General features: G+C 41.6%; 1 protein-coding gene across 5 annotated transcripts in view; it reads left to right on the plus strand.

Moving 5' to 3' along the window:
• Ets1 (ETS proto-oncogene 1, transcription factor) overlaps positions 1-27,321 on the plus strand; it is a 124,108-nt gene extending 96,787 nt beyond the window's left edge. For 3 of the 5 annotated variants that reach the window (XM_074066374.1, XM_020184077.2, XM_074066375.1), the window contains 5 exons: positions 371-448; positions 1,275-1,523; positions 6,232-6,492; positions 22,065-22,183; positions 23,601-27,321. In XM_074066374.1, the coding sequence (XP_073922475.1) occupies positions 371-448; positions 1,275-1,523; positions 6,232-6,492; positions 22,065-22,183; positions 23,601-23,816 (923 nt within the window). In that variant the 3' untranslated portion in view covers positions 23,817-27,321. The remainder of the gene's footprint in view (positions 1-370; positions 449-1,274; positions 1,524-6,231; positions 6,493-22,064; positions 22,184-23,600) is intronic. The other 2 variants (XM_074066376.1, XM_074066377.1) reach the window with 1 other exon arrangement.
• The last annotated feature ends 648 nt before the right edge of the window (positions 27,322-27,969 follow it).

The following is a 27,969-nucleotide window of genomic DNA, read 5'->3' on the forward strand; positions in this document are numbered from 1 at the left end:
CTTGGTCTCCTGAGACATCTTTAAGACCTCAAGTCTAATCTCTAATGTTGTATACATACTTACAGCACAAAGGCATCAAGAACAAGGGTAGAACGTTTTCCCAACCCTTAGCAATTACTCACTGATTCTCTTTCCAAGATATTAAACCCCATTTTGCAACTACTGAAATAATAAACTTAGCCATACTTTTATGATCTCATCTTGAGACAAGGCCCAGTCAAGGGAACTCAAGATATCAATTCAGTTAATGAACTTGCAGATTTCTTAGAAAAAGGGTTGAGATCATTGTGGTCTTTGTATTCAATATCCTCTTAGGCCAAGTGTTACTTGCATATTGACTTTACTTCATTTCCTACTCTGTCTGTTTCAGAGGATGTGAAACCTTATCAAGTTAATGGAGTCAACCCTACCTATCCAGAATCCCGCTATACCTCGGATTACTTCATTAGTAAGTTCCATTTCCTATTCCTCCCTCTCTTTGTTTATTATAATGAAGAACTAGGACAGGTCTCCTATCTCAATTGATCTCAGGCTCTTTGATAGGAATTCTATGGAAACTAATATTTTCTTAATGGAGACTCTTATTTATGATTTCTCACAAAGTACAAGGCTTCAACCTATGTATAGACGTTATCAACCTGTAAGTTCCTGCATCACTAGGATCTCTCTCTGATATCTTCAACATGAAAGTCATGGAGAATGAATATAACCTTCTTTAAGAGAGTTCCATGCAGCTTTCTAGTGCAGAAAACAAAGCCTCCTTTTTTAGTATAAGATACTTAACCATACTGGAGAGGTGGTTAGAGAAAGAATAGTGTAGGATTACTCTTAGCTGATGGCCTTTCTTTCAAAGGGAGTTTTAGACAGGTTTGTTTTCATTTTATCTTCTTACTTTATTAAAATTTTTATTCCAGTAACAATAATATTAATTACTATATATCAAGAATTTACCGAGTGTGAGCCATGTTGGCAAACATTTTACATATATACTTTCACTCTCATTAGATCTTCATCATAATGCTCTGGGGAAAATTGCAATCATCCTCATTTTGTAGATGAGGAAATTAAGTCAGAAAAGGGAAGTATCTTATCAAGGTCGTAGCAATTAAGTAGTGGGTCAGGTTAAGACAAAATATCTTTTCACTTAAAGCGTGTTTTCTTTTAATTTCTAAGGTAGCCAGCTCATTCCACACTGTGAGGTTGTAGGTGGTAAAGAACTGCTTGTTTAAGATACAAATGTCACCTCTCCAATGATAAACATTCTCTGCTTCTAGGCTATGGTATCGAGCATGCTCAGTGTGTTCCTCCCTCGGAATTCTCAGAGCCCAGCTTCATCACAGAGTCCTATCAGACGCTCCATCCCATTAGCTCAGAGGAACTTCTGTCCCTCAAATATGAGAATGACTACCCCTCAGTCATTCTCCGGGACCCTCTCCAGACAGACACCTTGCAGACAGACTACTTTGCTATCAAGCAAGAAGTTTTAACTCCAGACAACATGTGCATGGGGAGGACCAGTCGTGGTAAGTCAAAGCTCTTCTCTTAAAGCTTTTGGGTTTACAAGAATTATCTGCCTTTATGAACTTTTCAGGTCCCATATTTTTCTCACTTATTAGCACCTTAGATCCTTAGTTTCTACCTTCCCATCTGGGAATTTCAGCCACATTCATTATGATGACAGAGACCTCAGGGTCCACTGTGGAATTCAAGTATAGCAGAATAAACAATCAAATATCTTATTTGGAGAAAATATTTCACCCAAATAATAACTCTAGTTGAATTTGTTTAGTTTTTAAAGGTATTCTGTATTTTCTTTGAGAGGATTTTGTTTGAGGAAGACACAATCAAAGAAAAATGGCCCTGGTGACCATTGTGGGGAAACTTAGGCTCTGCGTGTACCTTGGTATTTCTCCCAGAGTACTCTCCTAGGTCAGACTGTAGAACCTGGTTTGGTACCTGGAATGACCTCTTGCTGCTCTGCATCTGTTACTTACTTCTTTGGTTTGACAAGATACAGGATGATTAACCAATGGTTTACTTGGAACCAGTCATCAACAGTGTGGTGAAAGTGTGTATTTAGCTAGAGCACCAGGGGAAGAGGTGGCTAAAAAGTTCCAAAAGAAGACACTTGCTGACACAGCTATTATAATAATGATAAAACATTCACTGGCAGTGAGGTAAATGCTTCAACATAGAGCTGGCTGACATAAAGCAAAAATGGTAAAACACATCCAAATTTTTAGATCAGGACATAAACACTCAGAGGCATTGCCCACCTAGTGGTGTGTTCAGATTGTTTTATTTCTGAGAAAAGTGCAGTCTGCTATAAGGAGGGGCTTGCTCATCCAGGAAGATCTAGTTGATTTCTGAAAAGGTAAAAATGATGACTTTTCTGGTGGATACATAGGAAGGAATCATAAATGGGAGGAGGAGCAGGAGAAAGTGATAGAGAAACCTTTGGTCATTTGGACTAGCCCATGAGTACTTTCTGCTCAGTGACTGACTTTCTGTGATAACCATTTTGAGGATCTTGGAGGAGAATCAACGGCACCTTTACTTTGGAGAATCACGCCGTACACATCATGGACCATGCACACTGTTATCTTCTTTGTGTGTTCACGCTCATGCTTTTTCTCAGCAAGCCTTGGGATACCACCAGGTCCTGCACAGGGGAAGTCCCTGCAAGATCAGAACCCATAATCGTCCTTTTTAGGGCCTCAGGATGTTTGTGTTTCAGACCAAAGGGGATGGGTGGGACCAGGTTTGCCTTCCCCTTTCTGACTGTTTTTTATTTTTGGGTGGGCCTATTTAAATACATACACACCAGCAATGTATATGTGTTCTTCTTCTCAAGCAGGTCAAAGCATTAGAACAACTTTCTCATGGGGTTTTCTCAGCATGTATGTAATGAGACCAAGTTGTGGGTTTGGTGTTCAGCTATGGTGTAAATCTGGGTAGATCTACTGTCATATCGTTTTAAAATTGTCTGGCTTTGCATTTGTGTGATTGTTCCTTCTTCCTCGCCTCTTTTTGTTTTGGTCTCCACCAACCCTTCAAACCCAAACTAATGACTATAAGCCCAAAGTGACCCTTACCAAGGGACATGTGGTATTTCCTTCTGGCTCTACTGTCACTCCTTCCCTCCAGATTTCAGGCCACGAAAACTTAAGGGAAGACCATTTTTTGCAAATCTTCTTTCTGTGTATTAGAAATGCTGTAAACAAGACTGATTCCAAGGGCCAATTGAATCTGAGATGGTATGCTTGGTTTAGACTGAAAGCATTACTGTTAGCTGCTTGTTAATACTCGTGGTATTCATATACTGCATTATAGTATACAAAGTGCTTCTATGTCCCACTCATTTGGACTCTAAGGACTGTCTTTGTGCCAGTCTTTCCAGTAGGTTGCTGTGGACTACCCATCACTGTTCAGAGTGCTCTGAGGTCTGCTTGGCAGAGTCGGATAGCTTGGGAAGGACCTTGCTGAAGTATTTCTCAGGAAAGCTGGCCAGTAGTTGTCTTAGAGGACACTTGCTTCCCTGCATGAGCACAGTAGCAGAACTGAGTGTCTAATCCAGTTGGAGTCAACCCATTTTTGGAGAAAATACCCGTAAATGAAGGTTTCCAGCTCCAGGATTGTGAAATAGATTAAAATGAAAGCTACCCTTCTAATGTAAACTGCACTTCTCAACCGGTTGTGTTTGCTCATGTTTGAGAGGTTGCCAGAGAGTGGTTCTGGTGTAGTTTAATGCCCTTGCTTATTGGGACTCTTTAGAAACTCAACTATTTTGTTTGTGGAAATTCTTATCTCCTTGCCATCCAAATATAATAAAAATGGGTGATAGATCCAGGCATGGTAGTGCACGCCAGTAATGCCAGCATTTGGGAGGCTGATGCAGGAGGATCTGGAGTTTGGGTCCAGCCTGGGCTACATGTTGAGACCCTATCTTAACAAAACAACCTCCCCCAAGCCCCTCCCCACAGCCTGATAAAGATAAGAATCAATTCAGGAGATATAGCATAGATAGTACCTAAATATGGGTAACTTAGTGGGGGTGTTCTTCATGAAAATATTCTTTCTTAGGCTTTATAGTGTCTCACAGAGAAATAAAATGGCCATTAAGATTAATAGCTGGTATGAGCAAACACCTTTTCATGAGATGCCAGAAAACTTCCTGTTTGTTAAGAAGAGGCTATGGTATTCTACTTGTGGACTGTTTTCCTGAGTCACCTAATGTGACTTTCTGGAAGGGACACCTCCTTCATTTATAATAGTAACAAAGAGGTACGCATGTGACAGGGATGGGTAGCCTGGGCCAATCACTCCACAGAACTTTTTGAATTGCCCTTGGAAGGTTACCCTCATGGGTGAGCAGAGGAAGGAATGAGATGAAGCAGACAATGCCACTTTCTGCTGTGAGCAGGACAAGGAGGGCTTAGGGAACACAGAAAACCCATACCAGTGGGCTATGGAAAAGTTCTGTTTTCTTTAAGTACATTTCATCTGGGATTGAAAGCAATTTTAGAAAACATCTTTCCTATGTATTTAATTTTGATTTGGGCATCCACTTATGTTTGAATTTTATGTTTATAACCAATCCTCACTGGTATGAAGGAGAGAGTACGCTAGAAGCACATTAATATGAAGTCATACAAGCAAAGCTTCTTCTGGGATTTAAAATTTATAGATCAGCCATTCCTGAACAATTGAGAATTGATTTGTGGGTATTTCTGCATAAACAGTTGTCACATTCTTTTGTCTCTTGGCATATGCTGGATTGAGATGGTCGTCAAATACCCTGTGATTTGCCTTAGGTTACCTGAAAAGTATCTGAGCATATAAAAAAATAATATTTTTATATATAAAATATATTATATATATAATATATATAAAATATATTATATATATTATATATATAAAATATATATATTATATATATAAAATATATTATATATATAATATATATAATATATTATATATATAGTATATATATATAAAATATATTATATATTTATTATATATATATACTATATTATATATATAGTATATATATATAAAATATATTATATATTTATTATATATATATATAATATATATATATACATATAAATATTCCCAGGAGCCTTTTTAGCTCTAGATGCATTTATTTTCTTCTAATTTTTTTTATTAGCCTCTGTTTTAATGGCATTTTTGCCAATGGAAATTTCTTTAAGAGCTCTTGTGCAATCATCACAGCTGTTTATAACCTGGTTTGGGAAATTAATGAACTTGCATGATCTTGTGGTCAGTTAAGAATGTCTGAAGCAACTCACAGAGTAAAGGATTTCTGCAATGCTATGGACCTTAACTCTTTAATCAGCTGCTTTGTTTTTTTACTGCACTTTCTCAATGAAGTTTGAATTTCAAGTATAGAATTGTACTTGGGAAGGATAAAGAATATGGTTTTCTATTTAAGAGTGAATGTTTTTGTAATATCCTAGAAAAGCATGCCACAACATCTTTCTTTTTTGAGAAGGTATAAATGTAGGGCGTATTTCATTTGAAAATAGTATTTGGAAAAAAATGCTAAAAAAAAAAGTATCACTTTAGTTCTAGGTCAAAAAAGACTAATGAAATTATTTTCTAATGATTAAAATATTTTACCAAATACATATTTGATCTATTGCAAGAACCTTTGTAAATGCTACAATGTACCACTACTCAGCACAACAATAAAAAAGTAAAAAAGAAAAATTCTATGAAAATAAAAGTTTTTTTTGTGAAGTTGGCCCTTTTGAAATCATCTCACTGGCTTGAGTTGGGAAAAGAATTCAGTCTAACACTACTCTGATTATTTCATTAATTCATCAGGTCTGATACATCAGCCCCAAATCCTGTAACAAGAAGTGCAATTTTCAGCTTTTAGATTTTTGACTTTGGAATTCTTGAGGTCCCCAATACTGCATGTCTTTCTGGCAGATCTGAGCAACACTTGACATTGAATCTTTGTACTAGGAACTCTCAGCCAGGCACAGAATGGTAGCAGCCTCTCAGGTTGCAGCCTTGCACTCCCATTCTTCTACCTAGAGTAGACCCCATAACCTCTGGAGCTTCTGTTCCCATGGGCCCCTTCCTCCTGCCATTCCTCCACAGATCTGATTAGCAATCAGTCCTCCATAAGAGGGTTTTTACAGTTGTTTTTTCCCAATCCCTCCTTCCCTGTCCTCTTCCCACCCCCTCCTTTACCTCCAGGTAAACTCGGGGGCCAGGACTCTTTTGAAAGCATAGAGAGCTACGATAGTTGTGATCGCCTCACCCAGTCCTGGAGCAGCCAGTCATCTTTCAACAGTCTGCAGCGCGTTCCCTCCTATGACAGCTTCGACTCTGAGGACTATCCAGCTGCCCTGCCCAACCACAAGCCCAAGGGCACCTTCAAGGACTATGTGCGTGACCGTGCTGACCTCAACAAGGACAAGCCTGTCATTCCTGCTGCTGCCCTGGCTGGCTACACAGGTAGGCGCCTTCCCCACAACTAGTTGGCCTGTCTGCATGGGCCAGTTTAGTAGTAGGCACTGTGAAGGTCATACTCTTTTTTGGGGGAGTGAGGAGATTTCTTTAAGAGGTCTCCAGTCTCTCAAACCACTGTGCTTGTGAATCCCCAAGGGGTCATTTTCAAGAGTGGTAGGAAACATATTTTGGATCTTTTCCATATCTGGGGGAAGGGACCTATAATGATCTTGAGTTCCTGGAAACTGTCTAAGGGCTTGGCATTGAGGGACTTTTCCTGGCCTACTTTTGGGAGGTCTTCCCAAATGCAAAACAAAAAATTGCTTCTCTTAAAGAATGACTTCCATGCTGGACTGTTTTGTAGTACAGTTTTCATTAGGTTCACTATTTAAATGTGGGAAAAGTATGCTTTGTGGCCCTAGATCTTATTCAGATCTATCCTGGCCATATATAGGAAACCTTCTTTCTCACTTAGTTTTAGGATCAATCTTATTCCAGGAGGGAAAGCTGTAATTAGAATAGTAGTGAGTAAATAAAGATAGCAAGAATGGAGTGAATAAAGATTGGGAAAACTTGGGTTTTGATTAAGAATTTGGTAATAGAGCAAAACACTTCACTGTTCTGATGGTTGTGGCACATATGCTGCCTAACTTGGGAAACATTTGAGAGTGCATATCAGAAATATTCCAAGGAATATTAACTAATGTGTTAATCATTAGACCCTTTCTGTAAGATGGCAGTTTTTTTTTAAAGCTTAGAAAGTGTATTTTGAGTAGAGCTTATTTTAAGCTTTGCTCAGATGTTGTCTAGGCCAAGAAAGACCTTCTAATGTCCTCTCCTTGGACAGGTTATCTTATGGGAACTCTGTGTGAATGAAGACAAATGGCAAAATCTGTGTTTTATTGAGACATCTGTCTGATCTGAAGAGTGTGCTAGGTCCTTATTGTATTCAGGAAAACCTCAGGACTTTTTTTTTTCCAAAGAAAAACAACTGACATTTGAGAACAAAACTCAAATACTTAGAAAAGTTACTCCCCCTTCAAAGATCAAGACTGTGTCTTTTATGTTTCCTGCCTCAAAGCCCTTAGTACAATTCATTGTATGAAATGCTCAAGAGCTAGGTCCATGTTTTGGGGGTAGTATCAAGGACTGTGTATAGAGTCCTAGGCAAGGAAAGGAACTTAAAGATCTCTACTTTAGTCTTTCTAAAAGATCCCATGGTTGTTTCTTGAACATGGGTAGTAGGGAGGAACTTGCTGCGTTTCTCATCTCTGGAAGGGAGATTATTAGAAAGTTTACCCATTTTCATAGAGACATCTGGAAGTAGGAAAAGTATATGAAGTCTGTCAGGATGTACAAGAGTGCCAGGCCCTGTTGTTAGGATTAGACTCCAATTGGATGCACTGATAAAGTGGGGGAGGGGAGAAGCTCTGCTTAATTGGGAAGAGAAAGAAAAGGCCTCAGCAGCTTTAAAATGATTGATGGCACATTCTTGGGTATTAAATCTTCCTCCCTCCCCCCCTTCCTTCCTTCCATTGTTTCTTCGTTATGATTAGAGATTTAACTTTTCAGACTCTCAAATGGTGGTAAGAACAACAGCACAGAAAACAGAAGTCCTCTGTGCTCCCTTCCAGCTTTAACACACTGTGTGACTTTAGGCAAATTTCCCTTGTACCCTTTTCTACTTTTAGTGAAGCAGAGGTGTTCATCCTTATCTTGACAGTAGGAGATGTTTGAAAACATAATTGAACCAAATCAATTAGTTAAACAAATAAGTGCTAGACCTTATGTTAGACGCGGGGTGGGGGACCCCTAATTATAACAAATTATTTCAGCAAATGAGCACGGACCAAGGGCAGATAAGACAGTAGCTCTTGCCTGGTTGAGTTTATTGCACATGTCCTTAGGCTTGAACCAGAATGTCTTACTTCTGTGATTCAGGTGAAGATTGGGATTTGTTAGGGTGTGGGAGCAACCCACACTTTGGTGACTTTTTCCATGTGTTCTATGTCTGGTGAACACTCCCTGCCTGCATGGTGGACTCTCTGATATCGTACCCTTCTGGCCCCTTCTTATTTCAGATATAGGATGGAGAGGGGATGGAGTACATTCTGCCTCTTCTCCTCCACCCAAGATCGTGACTACAATGCCTGCAAATGGGTGTGTGGCTTTTTGCAGACATGTTAAGATGAGTTAAAATTTGGACTAGTTCTTTGGAAAATGGAACTCATTGTACAAGTGTTGACAATACTTTTTTCTCTTCCTCATAAAAGTCACACTCTGGTCCTGCCCTTGTTTTCTATCTGTTCTCTTCAAATTCAATTGCTGCAGAGTATGTGTGGCCTCACAGGAGGAGCGCCTGTATCCCGAATACTTGACCCACATTAAAGGGCATATGTTTGCATTCTTGGAGCTGGGAAGAGAATATATCTTCCTGCCCTTATACTAGGAGCCCAGGTTTCTGTCCATACCACCTCTGAAGGAATACATTTTTCTTCTTTATATGATGTCTTAGTTACTGCACTGTAAGTGTGGAAATCAGCTAGAAACCGAATTTTTACATTCTCTTGCACAGTTACATTCTTCATCCAAAGATAAGAAAATTGCATCAAACTTCACTGGGCTCCCATGGCAACTTGTTAAATGAGGTCGAGATGTGGGGGCAGATAACATGGCTTGAAAGCCTGCCTGTTAGCTGAGTTAAGAATACATCAAATGCAATGTTGGCTTCCGCCAAAATGTACCTCCTTACCTTACTGTGAACTGCTTACGGTTATCAAACTGATACGATCAGAAAGCTCCATTTTCTCTTATTCGAAGATAGATTCTGAACCCCTTCTTATTACAACACAGTCTAAGAGAAGTAGCCCAATGTTTTCTGTGTATCTTACAGACCTTAGCAAAAATTTTTTCTGATTCTTGGAAAATATAGGCATCTTTGATTTTTTTTTTTTTTCAGTTTTGGCAGGGATAGAATACTACACTGGGTGTCAAATTGTGTTCTTCCCTCCTCTCTGTTCCTGTAGCCCTATTTTGTAGATGGTGAAACTGAGGTACAAAGAAGTGGTTTCTTCAAGGCCATGCATTTGCATTTTACAAGAAGGTAGATCCAGAATTGAATCTTAAATGCCACACATGTTCACCTGAATACACAGTCTGTTCTCCATTTTCAAAAATGAGAATTCTCCTTGGTTTTAGGAATGAGAATTCCCCTTGCTTATCTCCATTGCCTCCTGGAGGATTAGGATCTTATTTACCTCTTGTCACTAATTATCATCATATATATATGGGTTAGAGTGTGAGGGAGAGAGAGTAGAGCTCGCCTTTGGCTTCAGAGTTCCTGATCTATGAACTTCATTCCAGATTGCCACAGATAATAGTCCATTCCCATGTCTACTGCAATTGTTACTGAGTGGATCCTATGTAATGACTTTGTAGAAATGACTATTTGTCTTCCCATCTTTAAGTTGCAATTATGAATGAAGTGGTTCTCTTTTCTTACCTGGAGCCTGAAAAAGGCTAAGCCAAAAGCCATTCATTAACTAGCATGAAATTATGTTTTATAGTGTAAATCTTCTCTTAGTTTCCTTAAGGGTGAATTTGGGGCTATGTGGGATTCAGATATGTGTGTGTGTGAGTGTGTGAAAGACAGAGAGAGAGAGAGAGAGAGAGAGAGAGAGAGAGATATAGCACACAAAAAAAGTACCAGTCTTGTACAAAAGTGGCCTCATCTTTCCCCCTATGCCTTCTCAAAATGCTTCTTCTCTGAGTGAATCCTCTCTTTTGGCCTTTCACAGGCGGCACCAGAACCAGTCTAAAGTCACACAATAACAGAGGCCCAGGGCCCAGCTCAGAACCTTGGAGTTCTGAGTTTCAGGGCTCACTAACCCGAAGCTACTGCTGAAACGTGAAAATAGACATGTTTGCTGGAAAGGGAAGTGCTCAGAGCCCTTCAGTGCAGAATGCAGCCTGTGATCTGGCAGCACTACCCATAGACACAGTTTTCTGAAGGAAAGCTGGGCTGCCAAATAATCTTCACATCTTTGGGCACAAAGGACAGCTGGAAGCTTTTGGTGTGAGCCTAGGTTAGGGATAAGAACAGTCACCAGAGGTCCCGAGAAACTAGTATAGTGTAAGTTTGTGCAGATTTTTAATATTCTAAACACAGATGGGTTTGTTATTAGGAACAGTGCAGAGTTTTTAAATGTGTCACCTGAGCTGGGCACTGGACTGTAAAGTCTTTCCGTGTAACTGCTGTTGGAATAAGACAGTGAGAGGTGACTAAAGTTGAGAAGGATGAACTTGTTGACATAAGCACAAAACTCTGGTGTCCAGTTGGTGCACTAGCTACCTTTTCAGAGACCTGGAGATGTTAGGTGGCTTTGGCTTCCCTGAGCTCCATGGGCCTGGTGAGGCCAAGGCTGGCTCACAGGCTTGCTAAAGCTATTGCAGTCTGTGTCAAGCATCCTTAGGCAGAACCTGGATGGGGAAGAGGAAAGAGCTTGGAAGAAGAATGGCGGAAACACAGTCTTCCCTCTCTTGCTCAGAGGCAGCTGTGATTAGTAGGTTGTAAGAAGTCAGCCAGCAGCTCAAAAACCGAAGGGATTCTGATTCTTTGTGCTGTTTGGCAGTGGGTCTTAAGGGGACGTGTTGGATGGATTTGGGGCTCTCAGTAGAATGATGAGTTAACATGCTGCTCAGTTTTGGGTTTATGGGAAAATATGCTGGAGCACTGGGAAGGAAAATTCCCAGAAAGATTTGCAGTTGAGAGGAAGAGCCCTTTTCCATTGCCTGCAGAGCTGTTCGAAGCTTCTGCCTCTTCTCTGATGAGCTTTGTAACAATTCTCTTAATCGTTTTCCACCAGTAGAAAAGAATCAGATGCTTATAGGATTTGGCTTCTCTCCCCCCACCAATGTCTTTAAAAAGATACAGAAAGCAGAGGTTCCCTGTTGTAGTTTTTGAAGGCCGCAACAGCTGAGCCCCTTCAGAACCTTGATTCAGCAACAGTGGAAGCTGGCAAGCTGCCTTTGAGGCAGGAGAGGCCCATTTACACTTTATAATCTATCTGGACCCCTGTTGCTGTTCACAGCTCTCTGAGGCCTCCTGTCTTGAGTTTTGGGTAGCCAGAAACTCACAGGTTGACTCCTATGACCTGGAAACAGCCTGCTTGACTGTTTTAGAGGAGTCTCTGAGACTCATATTTCTGGGGTCACTGTTTCTTTAACAAAAGTTCACTGGGAGTGATGGAATTGGGTGGTGCCTGTTCAGGAATTCCACTCTTGTCTTTAGCTTGAGGCTCCACCTTTCTGCCTTTGAAGCAGAATGTTTCCATTGAACTAAATGCAGCCAGCTGAGACATCTACACAGGTCCTAGCTGCCTTTAAGCAACAGACCTTGGAAACTCCCCATCGCCTTTGTTAGGAAGGGCCTTGCCACATATCCTGAATATTCCTGCTCTGCCCCTTGGCATCTCTCTTTTTGCTGGATGGCCTTCCCTGCTGTGGAGAATGAGTGGCCGTGGCTCAGGGTAGAGGCTCAACTCCAGAAAGCACTGCCCTTACTGATCTCCTGAAAGTGACTGTCATCTGATGCCTGTGGGTTGGAGGGGTTGGCATCCTGTCTGTCCGTTGAGAATGCCTTTAGGTTGAAGTCCAGGTTAGACATACAAGAGGGTGGTTATCCATGCTGCTATCATGTAGGGATTAAGAGCAAAGACTTGGGCTCTGTCACTGATCGGCTGGGTGTCCTGGGGCAAGTTGACAAGCCTGTGCCTCTCTTTTCTCATCTGCATACTGGTAATATGATTTCTTTATCATAAGCTTTTGTGAGAATTACTGAGTGAGTTTATGGAAAGCACTCTGGACAGTGCTTGGTACGTAGGAAGCACACTCTAAATGATAGCCATCGTTGCATGCTTCCTGAACTTACTATCCTTCCAGGATAATTCTAAGTTCCTTGAGGTCAGGGGACAACATATTTTACTTGTAGAATCCCAGTGATTGTTGGCGGGGTCATACAGGTTATTCAGCTCAATCACATGTATTCAGTTCCTACTGTGCGCTGAAGTCTTCCATATCGTACGTTAGTATTTTTAACCCTTCGCCAAAACCATGTGAAGAAGCTTCTTTTATTTCCATGTACAAATGAGAGAATTGAGATTTTGTTTTTGGAGGGGAAGGTTTAGCAGAAAGCTACACAGGACACAAGTGAGACACCTTTCAAAGATTTTCACAATGTCCAAACATTAGTAAGAAAATAATCCAAAATAGTAAGAAGCAGATACCGAGCCACGATTGGAGGTACAAGAAATGTGTGAGGGAACATCTATGAAGAACAAAGAGGGAGAATAGGAAAGAGAAAGCAGGTGCCTACAGAGCGCAGTGCACATCTGGAAGGAAAGAGGTTTTGGGAGGACGAGGGTCCATCTGCTGCTCAGTCTAAGAACGTTTTGGCTACACTGATGGTGAACCCGTGGAAATTGCCTAATGGAGGTGCTCCATGTCTCACAGGGCTGGGCCTGCATGCCCTCGCTCAGTCTGACTGCAGAAGCCTACAGGCCTTGGTGTGGACTTGGTAGTGCCAACCTATTACACTCCCTGTAGCAGGACATCTGACAGCCACATCGGACTTGACCCATAAAGGTGGCTTGTCAAAAAGGCCAGCGCAGCTTTTCCACCTGGCCTCCCATAAGGCAGAACTCAGGGCCATGTGTCCATGATGGGCCTCAGCTCAGTGCACATCGTTGACTGTAACTCACCCAATTGCATTGTCTTCGGTGTGACTCACTCTCCCTGAGAGATAACGAGAGTGAAAGTTCTCCTGGGGTGACTGAATGTGAAAGTTTAGACTCTGAGAGGAGGATGGAACTCAGGTGCTTGGAGAGAGGGTAGCAGGGCAGGGCCCTGTGGAGGAGTTTGACATTCAGAGCTGAGGCAGGGTGGTTTCTTGTGAAGGCCTCTCTAGGCTTTTTCTCTGGCTCTAATTCTTTAAAGGCGTAGGTAGGACACTTTCAGCTCCTCACATTGTGGTGAGCCCAAAGCTTTGCTTAGTAGCTCCATGTTGTTAATGCTTGTTTTTTGATTCAACCCAATCTGGCCACAATGCATTACACTTGAGAGATATTCAGAAACCATTTGCTGGGTAAATGCTTGAAATGCTAGTGCACTAGGATCACTTAGGATCTCATTCACCTCCCTGTTAGTTCTCCTGCACCTAACTCATCTTGATTTCTTTCATCCTGGACATGCAGACAAAACTATCCCCTGGGATAAAATCGATTCCAGAGATGAACTTGAGAATCCCACTGACAAAGCTAGTTTCCCATGTTTCTTTCTTCTTGTCACCTAGATACTTGGGAAGGTGTTTCTTTTAGATATTTACATTGGTTAGAAGAAGCATTTCTTTGGCTTATAACACAGTTCTCACTCCCCCTCCCCCACACCAAATCCCAGCCTAAGCCACCCTTGCTAACTTCTTAAAAGACTCAGTTCCCTAGAAGACACTAAGGAGGAAAAAGTTATAAAGAAACCCACTTCCTGACATGATCTTCACTGGCTCACTGTCCAAGTTCACATCTGAGTGCTGGGCTGCACGTGGTTGGACAGGGTTTGTGGTGGATTTAGAGGAAAGAGGTGGCCCCATTTGAATAGAGACTGCCCCTTTAAGAGAAAAACGGCCTTCTTTGTCCCTCTGCCTCCCCCCACTCATGTGTACTTGAACACACAGGTGTGCAGATCCGTCACATTAAAAACAAAGGTCTTTCTTTTCCCCTCACACTAAGAATGTGTAACTGCTTTATTCTCAGACCTAAGCCAGGCTGGTCCAGGGAGCTTCGCTGAAGTCTGTACTGGGTGGGTCAGCCTCGATGGCCATGGAAGCCAATTGCACTTACTGTCCAGCCTTTGACGGGCACTGAAGGCTGGACAGGACTCCTTGCTTCACCTCAGCTAGTGCTGGCAGGATCTGGCTGTTTAGGCCTCACATTTATGGGGATGCTGGTGAACTCACTGTAGGTCAGCCACATGGCAGTAAGGCTGGGGGGCATGGTGAGGAGCATGAATGATCAGGAAAAAAGTACACTGTTGGGGAAAGAGGATCTAAGTCCATCTGTGGCCAAGATTTCCCCAAGCCAGAAACGTCTGTGATACTTTCACTTGCAAAGCAGTTTGCATCTGCTGTCTCTTTTGGTGCGTACCTACTTTTAATTAGAGAAAGGATTTCAGAGTCAACTCTAACTTTGAAAAATCTGCAATGGTTATGCTCAATTAAAATATCAAAAATTTTACATTTATATCCTTCAACTTTTGTTTTTAAACTTCCAGCTTTCTGCTTTCTCAAAGTTGCCACATAAAAGATTGATTTCATTCTTGGAAGCCTAATTAAATTTAATTCATCATTTTTCCAATTAAAAAAAAACTATCCCTTTTTTTCTTTCTTTGAAAATTCTGTTTTTAAAAATACTTTTGCTGCTGTTGCTATTATTCTCCTGTTTAATTCCATTATATTTTCTCTTGCTCCCAAATTGTCCTGCTCTGTGGTTGCTTCCTTAGATCTTTCTCTCTATTTCTATAATAAGGCTTAATTTGCATCTCTATAAAGTAAAGAGAAGCAGAGATTATTATTTTACTATTTCCATTTTAGGAATAGGGAAATAAAGCCCAGAGAGGTTAAGTGGGTTGCATAATTTTGCACAGTGAGCCAAGAAGAATTGAAATGAAAGCCTTATACACTTGACTCCCCATGTGGGGCTTTCCTAAGGGCATATATACGTATAATATATATACATTTTATAGGGTGCTGTCATCTGTCAATCCTCTGCTGCCTGATGTATGACATATTTTTTAAATAGTTTCTTGAAATGCTCCTTTTTTATTGTCTAACACATCAGAGACATGAACCTAACAGTCAAAGGGCTGGTTTTAATAGATTTGAGAGCTGTTTTCTAACTTGATTCCATTGTTAGACAGTGGTTATTGTAGCAACAAATAGAGGCAAATTCGTGCAGTTGTTGCCAAGTACATTTTAAAAGCACCTGTTACCATGTTCTTTGTTGCTGGGCATGGTGGTGCATGCCTGTAATTCCAGTTATACATGAGGTGTAGGTTGAAGGATTCAGGTCAAAGGCTGGCCTAGGCAAGAGACCCTTGTGAAAAAAAACTAAAACAAAAAAGGACTAGGGACATAGCCCAGTGGTAGAGCACTTGCTCATAGCCCTGAGTTCAAGCCCTAGTACATTTTTACCATTTTTAGTATAATCACTATAATGATTCATTAGACTAAGACATCATTGTCTAGTTACAGAATGTGTCATATGGGGATTATGTTAGAGATGAGAAGAGGTTGGATCTGGGTGTAGCAAAGGTATAATTCAGAAGAAACAGGAGAAGATACCTACAGGCACACAACTGAGGCAAACATCAAGCAATGTCTGCTCTTTTCTTCCAGAGCTTTTTCCAGGGCCCTGACTGCCAAATAGCCCAGCACTGTCATGCTGAGGCAGTACTTTGTGCAGGTTCAGGTTCCCTTTGGTTCAGAGCAAAAGCTGCCAGGATGTCTTCTGTTAAATTTCTCCTTAAACTTCATTTCATAAGCACCTAATGGAAATAGAGGGGTCTTGGAATCTTTTGAAAATGATGACGTAGAAAGCGGTTGACATAGGGAGTAACTCTGGAGTCACCCCTGCTCCCTGAGGTGGGTTCTCCTGTAGAAGTGTGAAGAAAGATGCACTTGTGAGCAGATGGGTCATTTCTGGATTCTAGTGTTCTGTTTTTGCTGTCATCGTTTGGCTGTGGGTAGAGACACCTGGCTGGAAGGGAGGGGCCAGTCAGGCCTGTTCTCTGTTTTAGGGCCACCTGCCAGATGTGTGCTATCAGGGCAGAATCAGCCCTGTTCCAAGGGTGACCAACCATGAGAGTTTCATAGGTTAAAATAAATGTGGTGTCCTGCCCACAGTGAGGTATTTGATTTGAATTTTAGAATAGAGTTAAGGATTTTAGCTTCTCAAAGTAGAAGATTAACCCCCAAAGGACTGGAGGTGTGGTTGTTTTTTATTTTGGGAGCGTGTTGATGCAATGCAGCCTGGGAGTCACCCACATTGTTTGGCCCCAAATGTAATTTAATAGAGAGAAGGAGTTTGGGTGGCTTTTCATATCTTTATGCCCCCCTCTTTTTTTAGACGAGGATTCTTTTAATAAAATCATCTAATAAATGTTTATGGAGTCCCTACCAAAAGCGAGAGGTTTCATGCTGGTCCTGAGAATACAAGGATCCATAAGATACAGGGACTTGAAACTGCAGTTGTTCAACAACACACTCTTTCTTGATAGCTGGTGTTTGTTGGTGAGGCACTGTTTTAGGCCTTTAGTGACAATGTAAAGTATTTCCTTTAGCAACATATTCTAGTGATGGGAGATACAGACATTGAGCACATCACCAGTGTTGATCTTGGTGTTAGCAAACCACAGTGAAAAGCCAAGCAATCTGCCTGGAGAGCTGCTGCCTGTCTTGACCTCCATCTGTATGGAAGTCAGCTGACCTGTGTGGCCTCTCATCAGGGCACAGATGACAGCATGTGGTTGAAATGGAAATGAGGAAGGAGTAGAAGGAAAACCTGAAGTCCAACCCTGAATTCTGTTCACCAGCCACGAGGAAGGCATTGTCGTGGGCAGCCCACCCCCAAACCTGGAGCAGGAAAGAGTCTGAAGATTGGCAGGTGGGGAGGACTATTAAGAATCACTCATTAAGCTTTCCTTCCTAGCTCCCTGCTGTTTAAGTTGCTCTGTTCTTATTCCTAGAGGAAGCGATCAAGAAAGTAGGGAGCTTTTATTAGCCAACCCTCTTTGAGATAGATGGTAGGCCTTGTAGTTCCTGGCTAGGACAGGGGACATATGACCAAAATAAGCAGGAATTTACTTGAAACTTTACTTTGTTTTAATGAGATTTTTTTGAAAAAACAAAACAAAACAAAACTAGATTTGTGGTGTCTCCAGGGTTCCCTGGAAGGAAGTACCCTTGGTATGATTTAGCTGCTGGCCTGAGATTCTTCCTGGTGTTTCTTCTTCTGAGACTCCATCGTGTTCTTTGTGTTTTTTAAATCAGGACCATCAGTATTGTCATAAGGATTTTCCTCTCATCCCAAAGTGGCAAAGGACAAAGCAGTCAAAGGAAATTCCCCAGCTGCAGCCAGGCTGTGGGGAGTGGAGATTCAGTGAGATGGGAGAGAGATGGCAGGGGACCATGGCAGCAGACTGTGGATGTGTGTGGCGCCCTCCCTCCTGCACTGCTTTGGAAAGAGACCTCCTTCTAACAGGGACCCTTCTGTTGTTGTGGCTCAGAGCTGTACTTGAGAAGCATAGTTTCCCAGTGATGCCACTGGATTCCTGATGTGTGACACCGCAGGGCAGCATGGTGAAGGGCGCTGTTGACTGCCTTGGGGCCCCAGACAGGGACACCATTGTGAGTCACATTTAACATGTGAGCTCCCCTTTTCCCATGACTGGCGCTATTCTTAGTACCAGTCTCTGCTCCCAGGGACGAAGGTCATTGGGACTACAGTCCATTTGGGTAGGTGGATGGGGCTGGGCCCAGGGGTGAGGGGGTGGTGCAGGGAGAATGAAAGAAGAGAACATATTGGAGCAAGGGCAAGGGATGGACCCCTGGAGCTCTGTGGATATGAGCAGATCTATGCTAGGCAGTACAGAATTGTCCTTCAGGAGAATGGTAACCAGGAGTTCAAGACTCTGTCATTACTTCCATGAGTTTGGGTGTAGAATTGGATGCAGAGTGTGAAGCCAGCGAACATTGCAACCCCAGACCTGCCTCCATGCCATGTATGTCCATATGACCCTGATTTCCCTACTAGACCTGCCTGAAGCGAGGGTGACACATTGCTGTAGAAACAGGCTCCTGTGGGAGGCCATCCAGGGAATGAGCTGGCCCTGAAGTTAGAATTCTTGCCATGGCCAACTTTTGTGGATGGGAGAACAAGCCATGTTTTCCTGTTACAGAAGGGCAGTGTAGGGGTCAGTAGAAATCCCAGGAGGGAAGCTTCAGGGGGATTGTGGAGTGTCCTCGCTGGGTCCAAGAGTGGGCTTTCTGAAGAGCAAGAGCCTGAATGTGCCCATCAGCTCCAGTGTGCTTGCTGGAGTTTCGCTGCAAAAGTCCTGGCAAGGGAACTTCAGTTGGCATCACCACTGTGGTGACTTTTCCATTGGGAAGCTAACCAGAGGTGTCTCTTCCCATTCCAGTTCTTGTTCACTCCTAGACATCGCTTTTGAGAGAGAGATATTGAGAGTTTGTGAGTACAATACAGGAAGAGTTCACAATAACCTCTCAGGCTAGGACTTATCCTGTTCCCTGGCCACATTCACAGACATCAGGGATCAAATTTATACAGAGAAATGACTATTTAATATTTTAATTTGGGAAATGTTACTGGAGGAAAAAAATAGCAATAATAGTCCCATCTGGGGTGATTCCTCTGAGTTGACAACATGAACTGAAGTCCCCTTCTCTCTCTATGGCTGCAAGTGTCAAGGGCAGGAGACTGCCTGCACTCAGTCCTTACTTCCCAGAGCCTGAAAATGTGCTTGTCATTCCCTTCTAATGGCTAGGACTTACCTGTATTTCTTGATCTTTCCATTCTTTCCTCAGCTCGATATTTTAGCCCCTTCTTCCCAAGAAATTTTACACAATGTGACAGAAGTTCTAAAGTAAACTGTGGGAGAGAGAAATAATGATGTAAGACAGCTTAGCCACCACAAGGGGACCTGACTGGGCTGGGCTGGCAACATCACCTATGTAGTTAGGTGTCAAGGCTAGAGGTAGTTGGGTGTCAAGGCTAGAGGTAGCATGGCTGTCTAGCATCCCATGACTTCCAGGAGAAGTAAGGAAGAAATTATGACTTTTTAAAGCCAGGTCCTTTAATCCCTTGGTCATGCATTTGTTTGGGCAATGTAGCATCGAAGAGTTTGGAGACCAGACTACTTGGGTCCGAGGCCCAGTTACTCCACCTCTGATCTGAATAGAGTCATTCAAATTAAATATCCAGGCAGTGCTCAGATTTGTCTGCAATAAAGTGATAGAAATAAATCGAAAAACACCAACATTACCTCTTAGAGTCACTGTGGAGAATCATGAGATGACCATAAAGCATTACTCAATTGTCTGGTGAATAGAAGATGTACAATGAATCATGGCTCCTGTTAGAGTTTTGTTCTCTATTAGAGGTCTTAAGGCATCTCTTCCATATCCAGGGTCTGTAGTGTTGACACAGGAATGGCCCAGTTTACAGAGCTTTGGGATAGCTGGCTTCTCTGTCTCTCTTCAAGGATCCTGTTGGTTGTCTGTAGTCACTATGAAAGTCATCAGGACATTTATAATTGTCACAAGGGCTCTTTCAGGTGCATTTGTTAAGTGCAGTTTGCTTTCTTTGTCCCTGGGTCCATTAGAATGGCTTCTCAATGGATTATTCATATGATGCCATGTTTAGTGTTGTGAGCCAAGGCAGAGAGCAGTAACTGCCAACCTTATTCAACTCTCAAGAAGCATGTAAATGTATCTGAGTTATGTACCACATGAATTTTTAACAACAGGTAGACATGGAGCAAGTGACAATTTTACAGTACAGCCCTCCTGGCTGTTTTTTCCACTGTTAATTTACTTTGGAGACCTTCATAGAATCCTTTTATTCTTTAATATGAGTAAGGCATTTCTTGCAAGATGGTTGTAAGGAGCAGCAGGTGCATTCTCAGAAAGGTGAGGTGGGGATATTTCATATTCCATCTCTAGCTTTGATGTGTGGATGAGAGGAGTGCTGGAAACCACCATTGGAAAGCACTTGCTGTAGGAAGGCTTCCTGGGGCTGTGGTGGTACTATAAGTCCACAGCAGCTGTTTCCTCCTGTAGGGTCAGTGGAGGCTACCCTGGTGCTTATAGTCTGACCTTGAAGCAAAGTCAACTTACTTTTCTGAGCACCTTTTGCTGTACCAGTAACATGGAAACATAAGACCATCTGTGCCCAGCTCACTGTAGGGAGGTGGGAGAGTGGGTGCCAGGAGCAAGAAGAATAGAGCCTGTGAACATACCTTGAAGAAGCATAAGATATGATAGAGTGCCCTTACAGAGCATAAAGGGCATTTCTTTTTTAGATGGAGAGGAATCCTAAAGCTTGTCCCCTATTGAATCTCAGTTTACTTTGGAGTACACATGTTTGAAATAGCTAAGGTTAAGGACTAGAAACATTAGAAAGTTAAGTTTCAAGAGCTGGGCATGGCGGCTTATGCCTGTAATCTCAACTACTGAGGAAGTAGTGATCGGGAGGATTGAGGTTTGAGGTTAGCCTAGGCACAAAGCTAGTGAGACCCAATCTCAACTGATAAGCCATGTATGGAGGTACATGTTCATGATCCCAGCTACTACGAGACAGGTATCAGTGGGAAGATCATAGTCTTTAAGACTGATCTGGGCAAAAATCATGACACCCTATCTGAAAAATAACCTAAATTAAAAAGGGCTGCACATATGGCTTAAATGGCCCCAGTTCAAACCCCGAGTACCACCAAAAACAAAACCAAACAAAACAAAAATACTCAAGTTTCCAAATGAGGTGGGTAATCGCAGGCATTATTCCTCTACAGAGGGTCATTGCCAGTCTCTTCCTGCTCAGATTTGTTTCTGATTTTCGGTTTCACGTCACAGTGTAGACACAGTGTAGCAGTACGGACTGTTGGACCCAGCCACACCTATAAATTAAATATGATTTTTGGAACTATGCATTGTCATTTCAGAATAGGAAGGTATCGTAAAAGGAAGGTTATGTGGCTTAGGATCATTTGGCATAGGATAAATTGACTGACAGAATATACCAGGCCTTCTGGAGCTAAAATCTTGGCAGCACTGATAGCTAAGACAAGAGAATAGTGCGTGTGTGTGTTAGCATGTATTAAACCTATGAAGACAGTGTAAGTCAGTCCTCTTCTGACCTCTGAGGGTTCTTTGGGTGGCAAGTTAATTCCTTAAATAGTGATAATGCACTTCTTGAGTTTGGGTGCTTACCTGTGAGTGACCTGGGAGGGAGGGGTGTTGACAGGGAGAAACATGACTGAAGGACATTCACTGTCTGCTCCTTGTGAGAGAACCTGAGGAGAGTGGGCTTCTTGTTAAGGCCAGGGGCTAGAGGCTCCCTGCTGAAGAAGGCCACGTCTAAGCTTTGACTTCTGCTTGGAATGGCATAGACATTCTTTAGTAAATACTAAGGCTAGTATATAAGAATATGTTTCCTTGGAAATATCAGAAGATAGACCCTATATTTTCTTCTACAGTTTGCCTAACAATTAAAATGGACTGACACTTGAATCAATCAAAATAAAGCAATTGCTAGATTACATGTTTTTTTTTTTTTTTAATTCACCTTTTCTATCTGAGCTCAGCGTTTTCTCTAATGTCTGCACTATGGCCTGTCTTCATTTTCTCCTGGCTACTGGGCTGAGAGAAGGATGAGGTAGTACAGAATAATGGGATTAGTTGCTAAGAGCCCTGAGTGTGTGGGGTAAAGACTCATGACACCTTGTATTTCTAGGCAGTGGACCAATCCAGCTGTGGCAGTTTCTTCTGGAATTACTCACTGATAAATCCTGTCAGTCTTTTATCAGCTGGACAGGAGATGGCTGGGAATTCAAGCTTTCTGACCCAGATGAGGTAAGAAAGGAATGACTTGAGAGTCCTGGGTTGAGGGAGGATGAGAGGAAATCCTAGGACGGGCTTGTGTGGGCCCTTCCTAAGATCACAAGCTCAGCTGTGTGACTTGTTACTTGTGAGATCTTGAGCAAGTTATGCAGCCTGCCTAGCCTTACTTTCATCATTTGGAAAGTAGAAAATGTCTACACTGCTTATTTGTTTTCCAGGATTAAATGATATGCACATAATAAAGTGCCAGGCACATAGTAGGCCCTTTGTCTAAAGAGTCTCTCACTTAGCCCTCTTCCTAGCTCTGTGGCTTTGTGATTGTGGAAGAGGCCAGACAGTTCAAGAGGCCTTGCAAGATTGATGTAATTTGTTCATTCATCCTTTCATTACACAAATGCTTATTGAGTGGTTGATCTATGCCATGCCCAATTCTGATGATAAAAACAATGAACAAGAGAGACAGATTTTTGTTCTGGCAGACATGAGAAAATGTTTGTGCCCTGGTACAGAAAAGATGCTTCCTGTTGATGAAAGGCAGGTGTGATTGCAGCTCAGCTCTTCCCCTTCATGCCCTTGTGTTAGATTTCATGCTTTCAAAGCAAGAATATTCTCTGAATAATATCGGGAAAAAGGAAAGTCTATAGTATGGCTTTTTTCCCTCTCAAAATCAAATGCTTTTAACCTCATGACATAAGAGCTCAAGGTCATGGCATTTTTCATCAACTTAAATAATTAACTTGACAACCCTCCCTAGAAAACTACAATTCAGAAATTCTGCCATTTGCAGCAATATGGATGGAACCAGAGGACATTATATAAGTGAAAGAAACTAGGCCCCTAAAAGACAAACACTACATGTTCTCACTTACAGGGAGAAATGAAGAAGGTGGTCTCATAAAAGTAGAGAGTAGAATAATGGTTACCAGAGGCTGGGAAGAGTGTAGAGAAGGAGATGGAGAAAGGATGGGTAGTGAGCACAGAGTACAATTGGAGAAGAGGAACAACTTCTAACATCCTACAGCACAGTAGTATTACTGTGTTGACAGTCACGAATTGGACATTTCAAAATAGCTAGTAGAGAGGATTGTGAATGATCCCACAGAAAGTGATGATAAATGTCCAAGGTGTTAGACAAGCCGGTTACCCCAATCTGTCTACTACACATTGTATGCCTGTATTGAAATGCCATACTCTACTCCATAAATGTGCATAGTTACTATGCATCAGTTAAAATAAGGATATAGTAAAAAAAGAAAGGTGGGATTCAGAGGAAATAGCTCTGAAAAATATCTTGTGTATGTACACGAATCTCTGATTATCTCATTGGAATATCACAGGTCATGAAAGATGGTATAGACATATAAGCATATATTTTGGGGTTATCCTATATATTTTTACTCATTAATTAATTATTTTTTTTTAATTTCAGGTGGCCAGGAGATGGGGAAAGAGGAAAAACAAACCTAAGATGAATTATGAGAAACTGAGCCGTGGCCTACGCTACTATTATGACAAAAACATCATCCACAAGACGGCGGGCAAACGCTATGTGTACCGCTTTGTCTGTGACCTGCAGAGTCTGCTGGGATACTCCCCTGAGGAGCTCCATGCCATGCTCGACGTGAAACCAGATGCTGATGAGTGATGGGACATGGAAGGGGCTGGGGAAACCCTGCCGAGACCTTTCAAAGAACAACCGCGTTGGTCGGACTCTTAATTTTTAATTGTTATTCTATTTTTTATTTTCCAGAACTCATTTTTTACATTCAGGGGTGGGAGCTAAGGGAGCTGCAGCTGTAATTCATTGTGTGTGGCTGGAAAGGGAAAGCCAGGATTCGTGGGGTGGGTGGGGCAAGAAGTTCTTGAGCAGATTTTCAGGAGAGAGGGGTCTTCTTAGAAGCTTGAAGGATCTGGCTTAAGGAGGAAGAGACTAAATGTGTCCAGTCATTTCTAAAATTGTCCATGAAAAAAATGCATCTTGAGTTACGGACCCATTAGTAGGAGAAAATGTCATATCAAGAGTCGTGAGACTGATGAGAGGCAATTAATTTGCTTTTGTTTTTAAGTCTTGGAGGTTACAAAAGAGAAGGGTGGGATAAAAATATTTTCTTCGGGGGATGCACTTAAAACCAAGAATTATTTACCTTTCACTCTGCTTTTTGAAACAAAGATGGACTTCCATGGGGAGGGACCAAAATTGTTTTTATGTTAAAATTTATTTTATTACATTTTGTGCCAGTATTTTTTTTTTTCCTTAAAAATCGTCTTAAGCTCTAAGGTGGTCTCAGTATTGCAATATCATGTAAGTTTGTTATTATTTGCTGGCTGAGGATTCTGTCACAGTGGAAGAAGACTGTTTATATAGACCCCATTGGAAAAGCAAACTCTGTCACTGAGATCAGATATCCCAAGTTCATGTGACTTATATATGAAGGAAATATTAATGGTGATTTGGGTGCAGGGGGATTATGCATGTGAATTTTATCTATAACTTTAAAAAACATTGTCACACCCCCTTATTTGTCATTAGAGGATTCTCGGGGTTTGGACTTAATGTTGAGCTGAGAAACTTTAAGTCTTTGAACTGAATGTATTTTGCAGCTCTACATTTGGACTATAGTCAACGTAGGAGCACTGTTGAAGTTGAGGAAGGGAAATTGAAGGAGGAAGATTACCTTGGTTCTTGGTTAATTCTCTACCTGTAACATAGATGACTTGGAATAAAAGCTGTACAAATGGGCATTATCCCTCAGGTCTTAAGAAATAAGTCCCGAATGCATGTCTTTCTAAACTAACACTCTACAACGTCTCCTTTATGTCTTATTTTCCCAGCATCTCCCTTTCATTGCTCCCCCTACTCTGTTACTCAGCAGAAAGAAATATACAGTTTTCTGATAGGTAAGTGAAAGTGTACCTTCAGACATGTCATGAATCAAAGAGCGTAGACTTGCTGGGTTTTAGAAGCCATGGAAATTCAGAGAGAATTTCAGTACAATATGACTTGGCCATCTTTGGGAAGAGGCATGCAAGGCTTTCCTTTGAAGAACTGAAGCTAGTTGGGGAGTGTGTCAGGAGAGATTGCCTGGGAAGGAAATGGCAGAGATGATGCTGGGGCCTTGTGTTTGGATCCATTATCTTGGCAGAGTGGTAAGTGAAGGGTAGCTGCAGAAGTGAGGAATGATCTGAGGGCAGAGGACACGGGGAAGGAGGTTAAGTGAGGAAAATAAGGTGGTCCATGAGATTTGAATATATTTTTAGTTCCCCCAAAGTTTAAATACAGATAATGAACTAAGGCAGTCATAATTCTGCTGATCATAAAGGAGTATCTGAAAAGGAGGTTTGAGGGCAAAACCCAACATCTAACTACTGAGGATATGTGCTTAATACAATTAGAACTCCTCCCACTCTATACACACCCAGTTAAAATGATAACAACGGACTTCCAGGAGAAAGAAGAAACAATTAAGGTGGGTGTCTCAGGGCTGGCCCTTTTGGGATTTTGCTAAGAAACTGGAAGTACTAACTACCTTCTAGCATAAGTTGATTGCTGACTCTCAGATCCCTTTGCAAACCCTGATCTATCAGAAACGTAGCATAGCTCTGTGATTTATGAGAGTCCTCATGCTTACCAATTGGAATGTCCACATGGACAACAAAAGCAGAATATTGCAGCTGTGTGTTTTCATCTTATGGATGCAGGTGCCTTAATGAAGCTCTCAAAATATTTAGGAGCTGCTCAGGGAGTGTTAGGTGGAACTGTTTGGACTACATATTTTCTCTTTGATCTTTTTTGGGCACTGGCAAGGGGTGTGTGTGTGTGTGTGTGTGTGTGTGTGTGTGTGTGTTTGCAGACATACCAAACCGCAGCTAAAACAGTACCTGAGTTTTCTAGTTAAGTCTTTCCACATTTAAATAATGGGTGAGAGCAAAACCAAGGCTAGGTATTGGTCATTGCCTGCTGTTTGCAACTAGACATAGTATCATTTTCTCAAGCCATCAGTCTTTCCTATTAAGTTATGCAGAGAACTCCTCTTCTGTGAGTCTGTGATTCCTGCAGCCCTTGTAGCAGTGCCTCCTAGTGCTCCTCAGCCCCCTTGTTGGCTAAGACACCCTTTCTCCCCAGGTCCACCGTTTCAGGATTTGTAGATAGTGTATTAGTTCAGACAGCTTTGTCCATCTGGCCAGATGCTTTTCCCCTTTTGTCCAAAGGCCAGAGACCATCCCAGGAAGAGTGGTGGGTGGTTTATACACTGGATATGTAGCAGCATTGTTGCATTTATGCTTTTTAAAAACACATATTAACTTCAGAGGAAGGACGGGCAAATCTGGTCAAGCTGGGTGACACCCTTGTTTTCCCAGAGATGCCTCAACCTATGTGGGTTTTGGCTTTTGGGCTCAGAGCCACGTGTTCCCTTCTGCGTTCAGGGGAGGGGCTTCCTTACATAGAGCCCCGATTTTGTGGCCGTGGGGATTGGCAAGAGCACTCAAAGATCAGATGCGCTCCTCCTCACTTTGGAGATGAACACTTTGGGTTTTAGAGCATTAACCTGCCTGACCTTCATGGTGAGAAATACACCTCTCTCTTCTAGCCATGCTGTGCATGCTGCTTTCTCTGTTGGGGTCTATATAAATTTGTTGAATTCTTACATACATTCCAAAGAAGTTTCATGGAACCATAAGTATATGTATACATATACATATATGAAATATATATATATTAAAATGAAATTATCTCTATCAGGAATACTGCCTCAGTTATTGAACTTTTTTTTAAGAATACTTTTTTTTAAGCTGAGAAGTATTGGGGTAAAAAAGATGTTATATTGTGTTTGACTCTTTACCAACTTGTATTTTCATATAATTTATATTTTTTAAAAGCTGAAAATTTAAAAGCAAGATGAAAAAAAGGAAAAGCAGGTGCTTTTTAAAAATCAGAACTGAGGTAGCTTAGAGATGTAGCGATATAAGTGTCTTATGTGTTTTTTTTAAAAACATGCAAAAAAAATTTCTTACGGGGAGTTTTTTGTTTGTTTATTTTAGTAGCTGATGCTGGCACATCATTTTGCTGGAGAGTTTTTTATATACTGTAGCCTGATTTCATATTGTATTTTAAACTGTGTGAAATTAAAAACAAAGGAATTCCTTCATAATGACGTGGTTTTGGCTTGGTTCTTTCCTCTGGATCATGTAATGAAGCAGGACAAATTAACCAACCAGAGAAAGGCACACAAAGAAACGCAAGCCAGTCTCTGTGATCCTGCTACCTCGGAAACATTTTAGGTAAAGATTCCTAATAAAACACGAACCCTAATAGGAATATAGGGAAGTAATCTCAATTATTGAAAATAGTGTGTCATCCTTTGTGGAATTTTACTGGCCTTTTCATACCTCATTTGTTTGTGCCTATAGGACTGAGAGCCACATGAAGAAAAATTTTAATGACTCAATTGTTAAACATTTGATTTCAGCTAGGTACAGTTCCTGATCTTAATATAGAAAGTTGAATGTGGTGTAGGCTCTAGACAAATGGTACCTTTTTTTCACTTTCTAACAACAGCTTTTGCTTTGTGGTGAGGACAATCACCTTCGTCCCCATGGCCCCAGTTCTTTTACTGGGGCTAAAAATTGGGAATGATAATATCTGTCAGAACCCCTGGCAACCTGTGTCATAAATAAAACACATATTTATAACTTCTTTGGAGAAGGAATGCTTTGGAATGCATTCTGCATGGTGCTTTATCCTCATTGAAACTGTAGAAGGTGGATGTTTTTAATTAACACCAACATTTTCCACACGA

Source organism: Castor canadensis, chromosome 2, assembly GCF_047511655.1.
Source record: "Castor canadensis chromosome 2, mCasCan1.hap1v2, whole genome shotgun sequence".
NCBI lineage: Eukaryota > Metazoa > Chordata > Mammalia > Rodentia > Castoridae > Castor > Castor canadensis.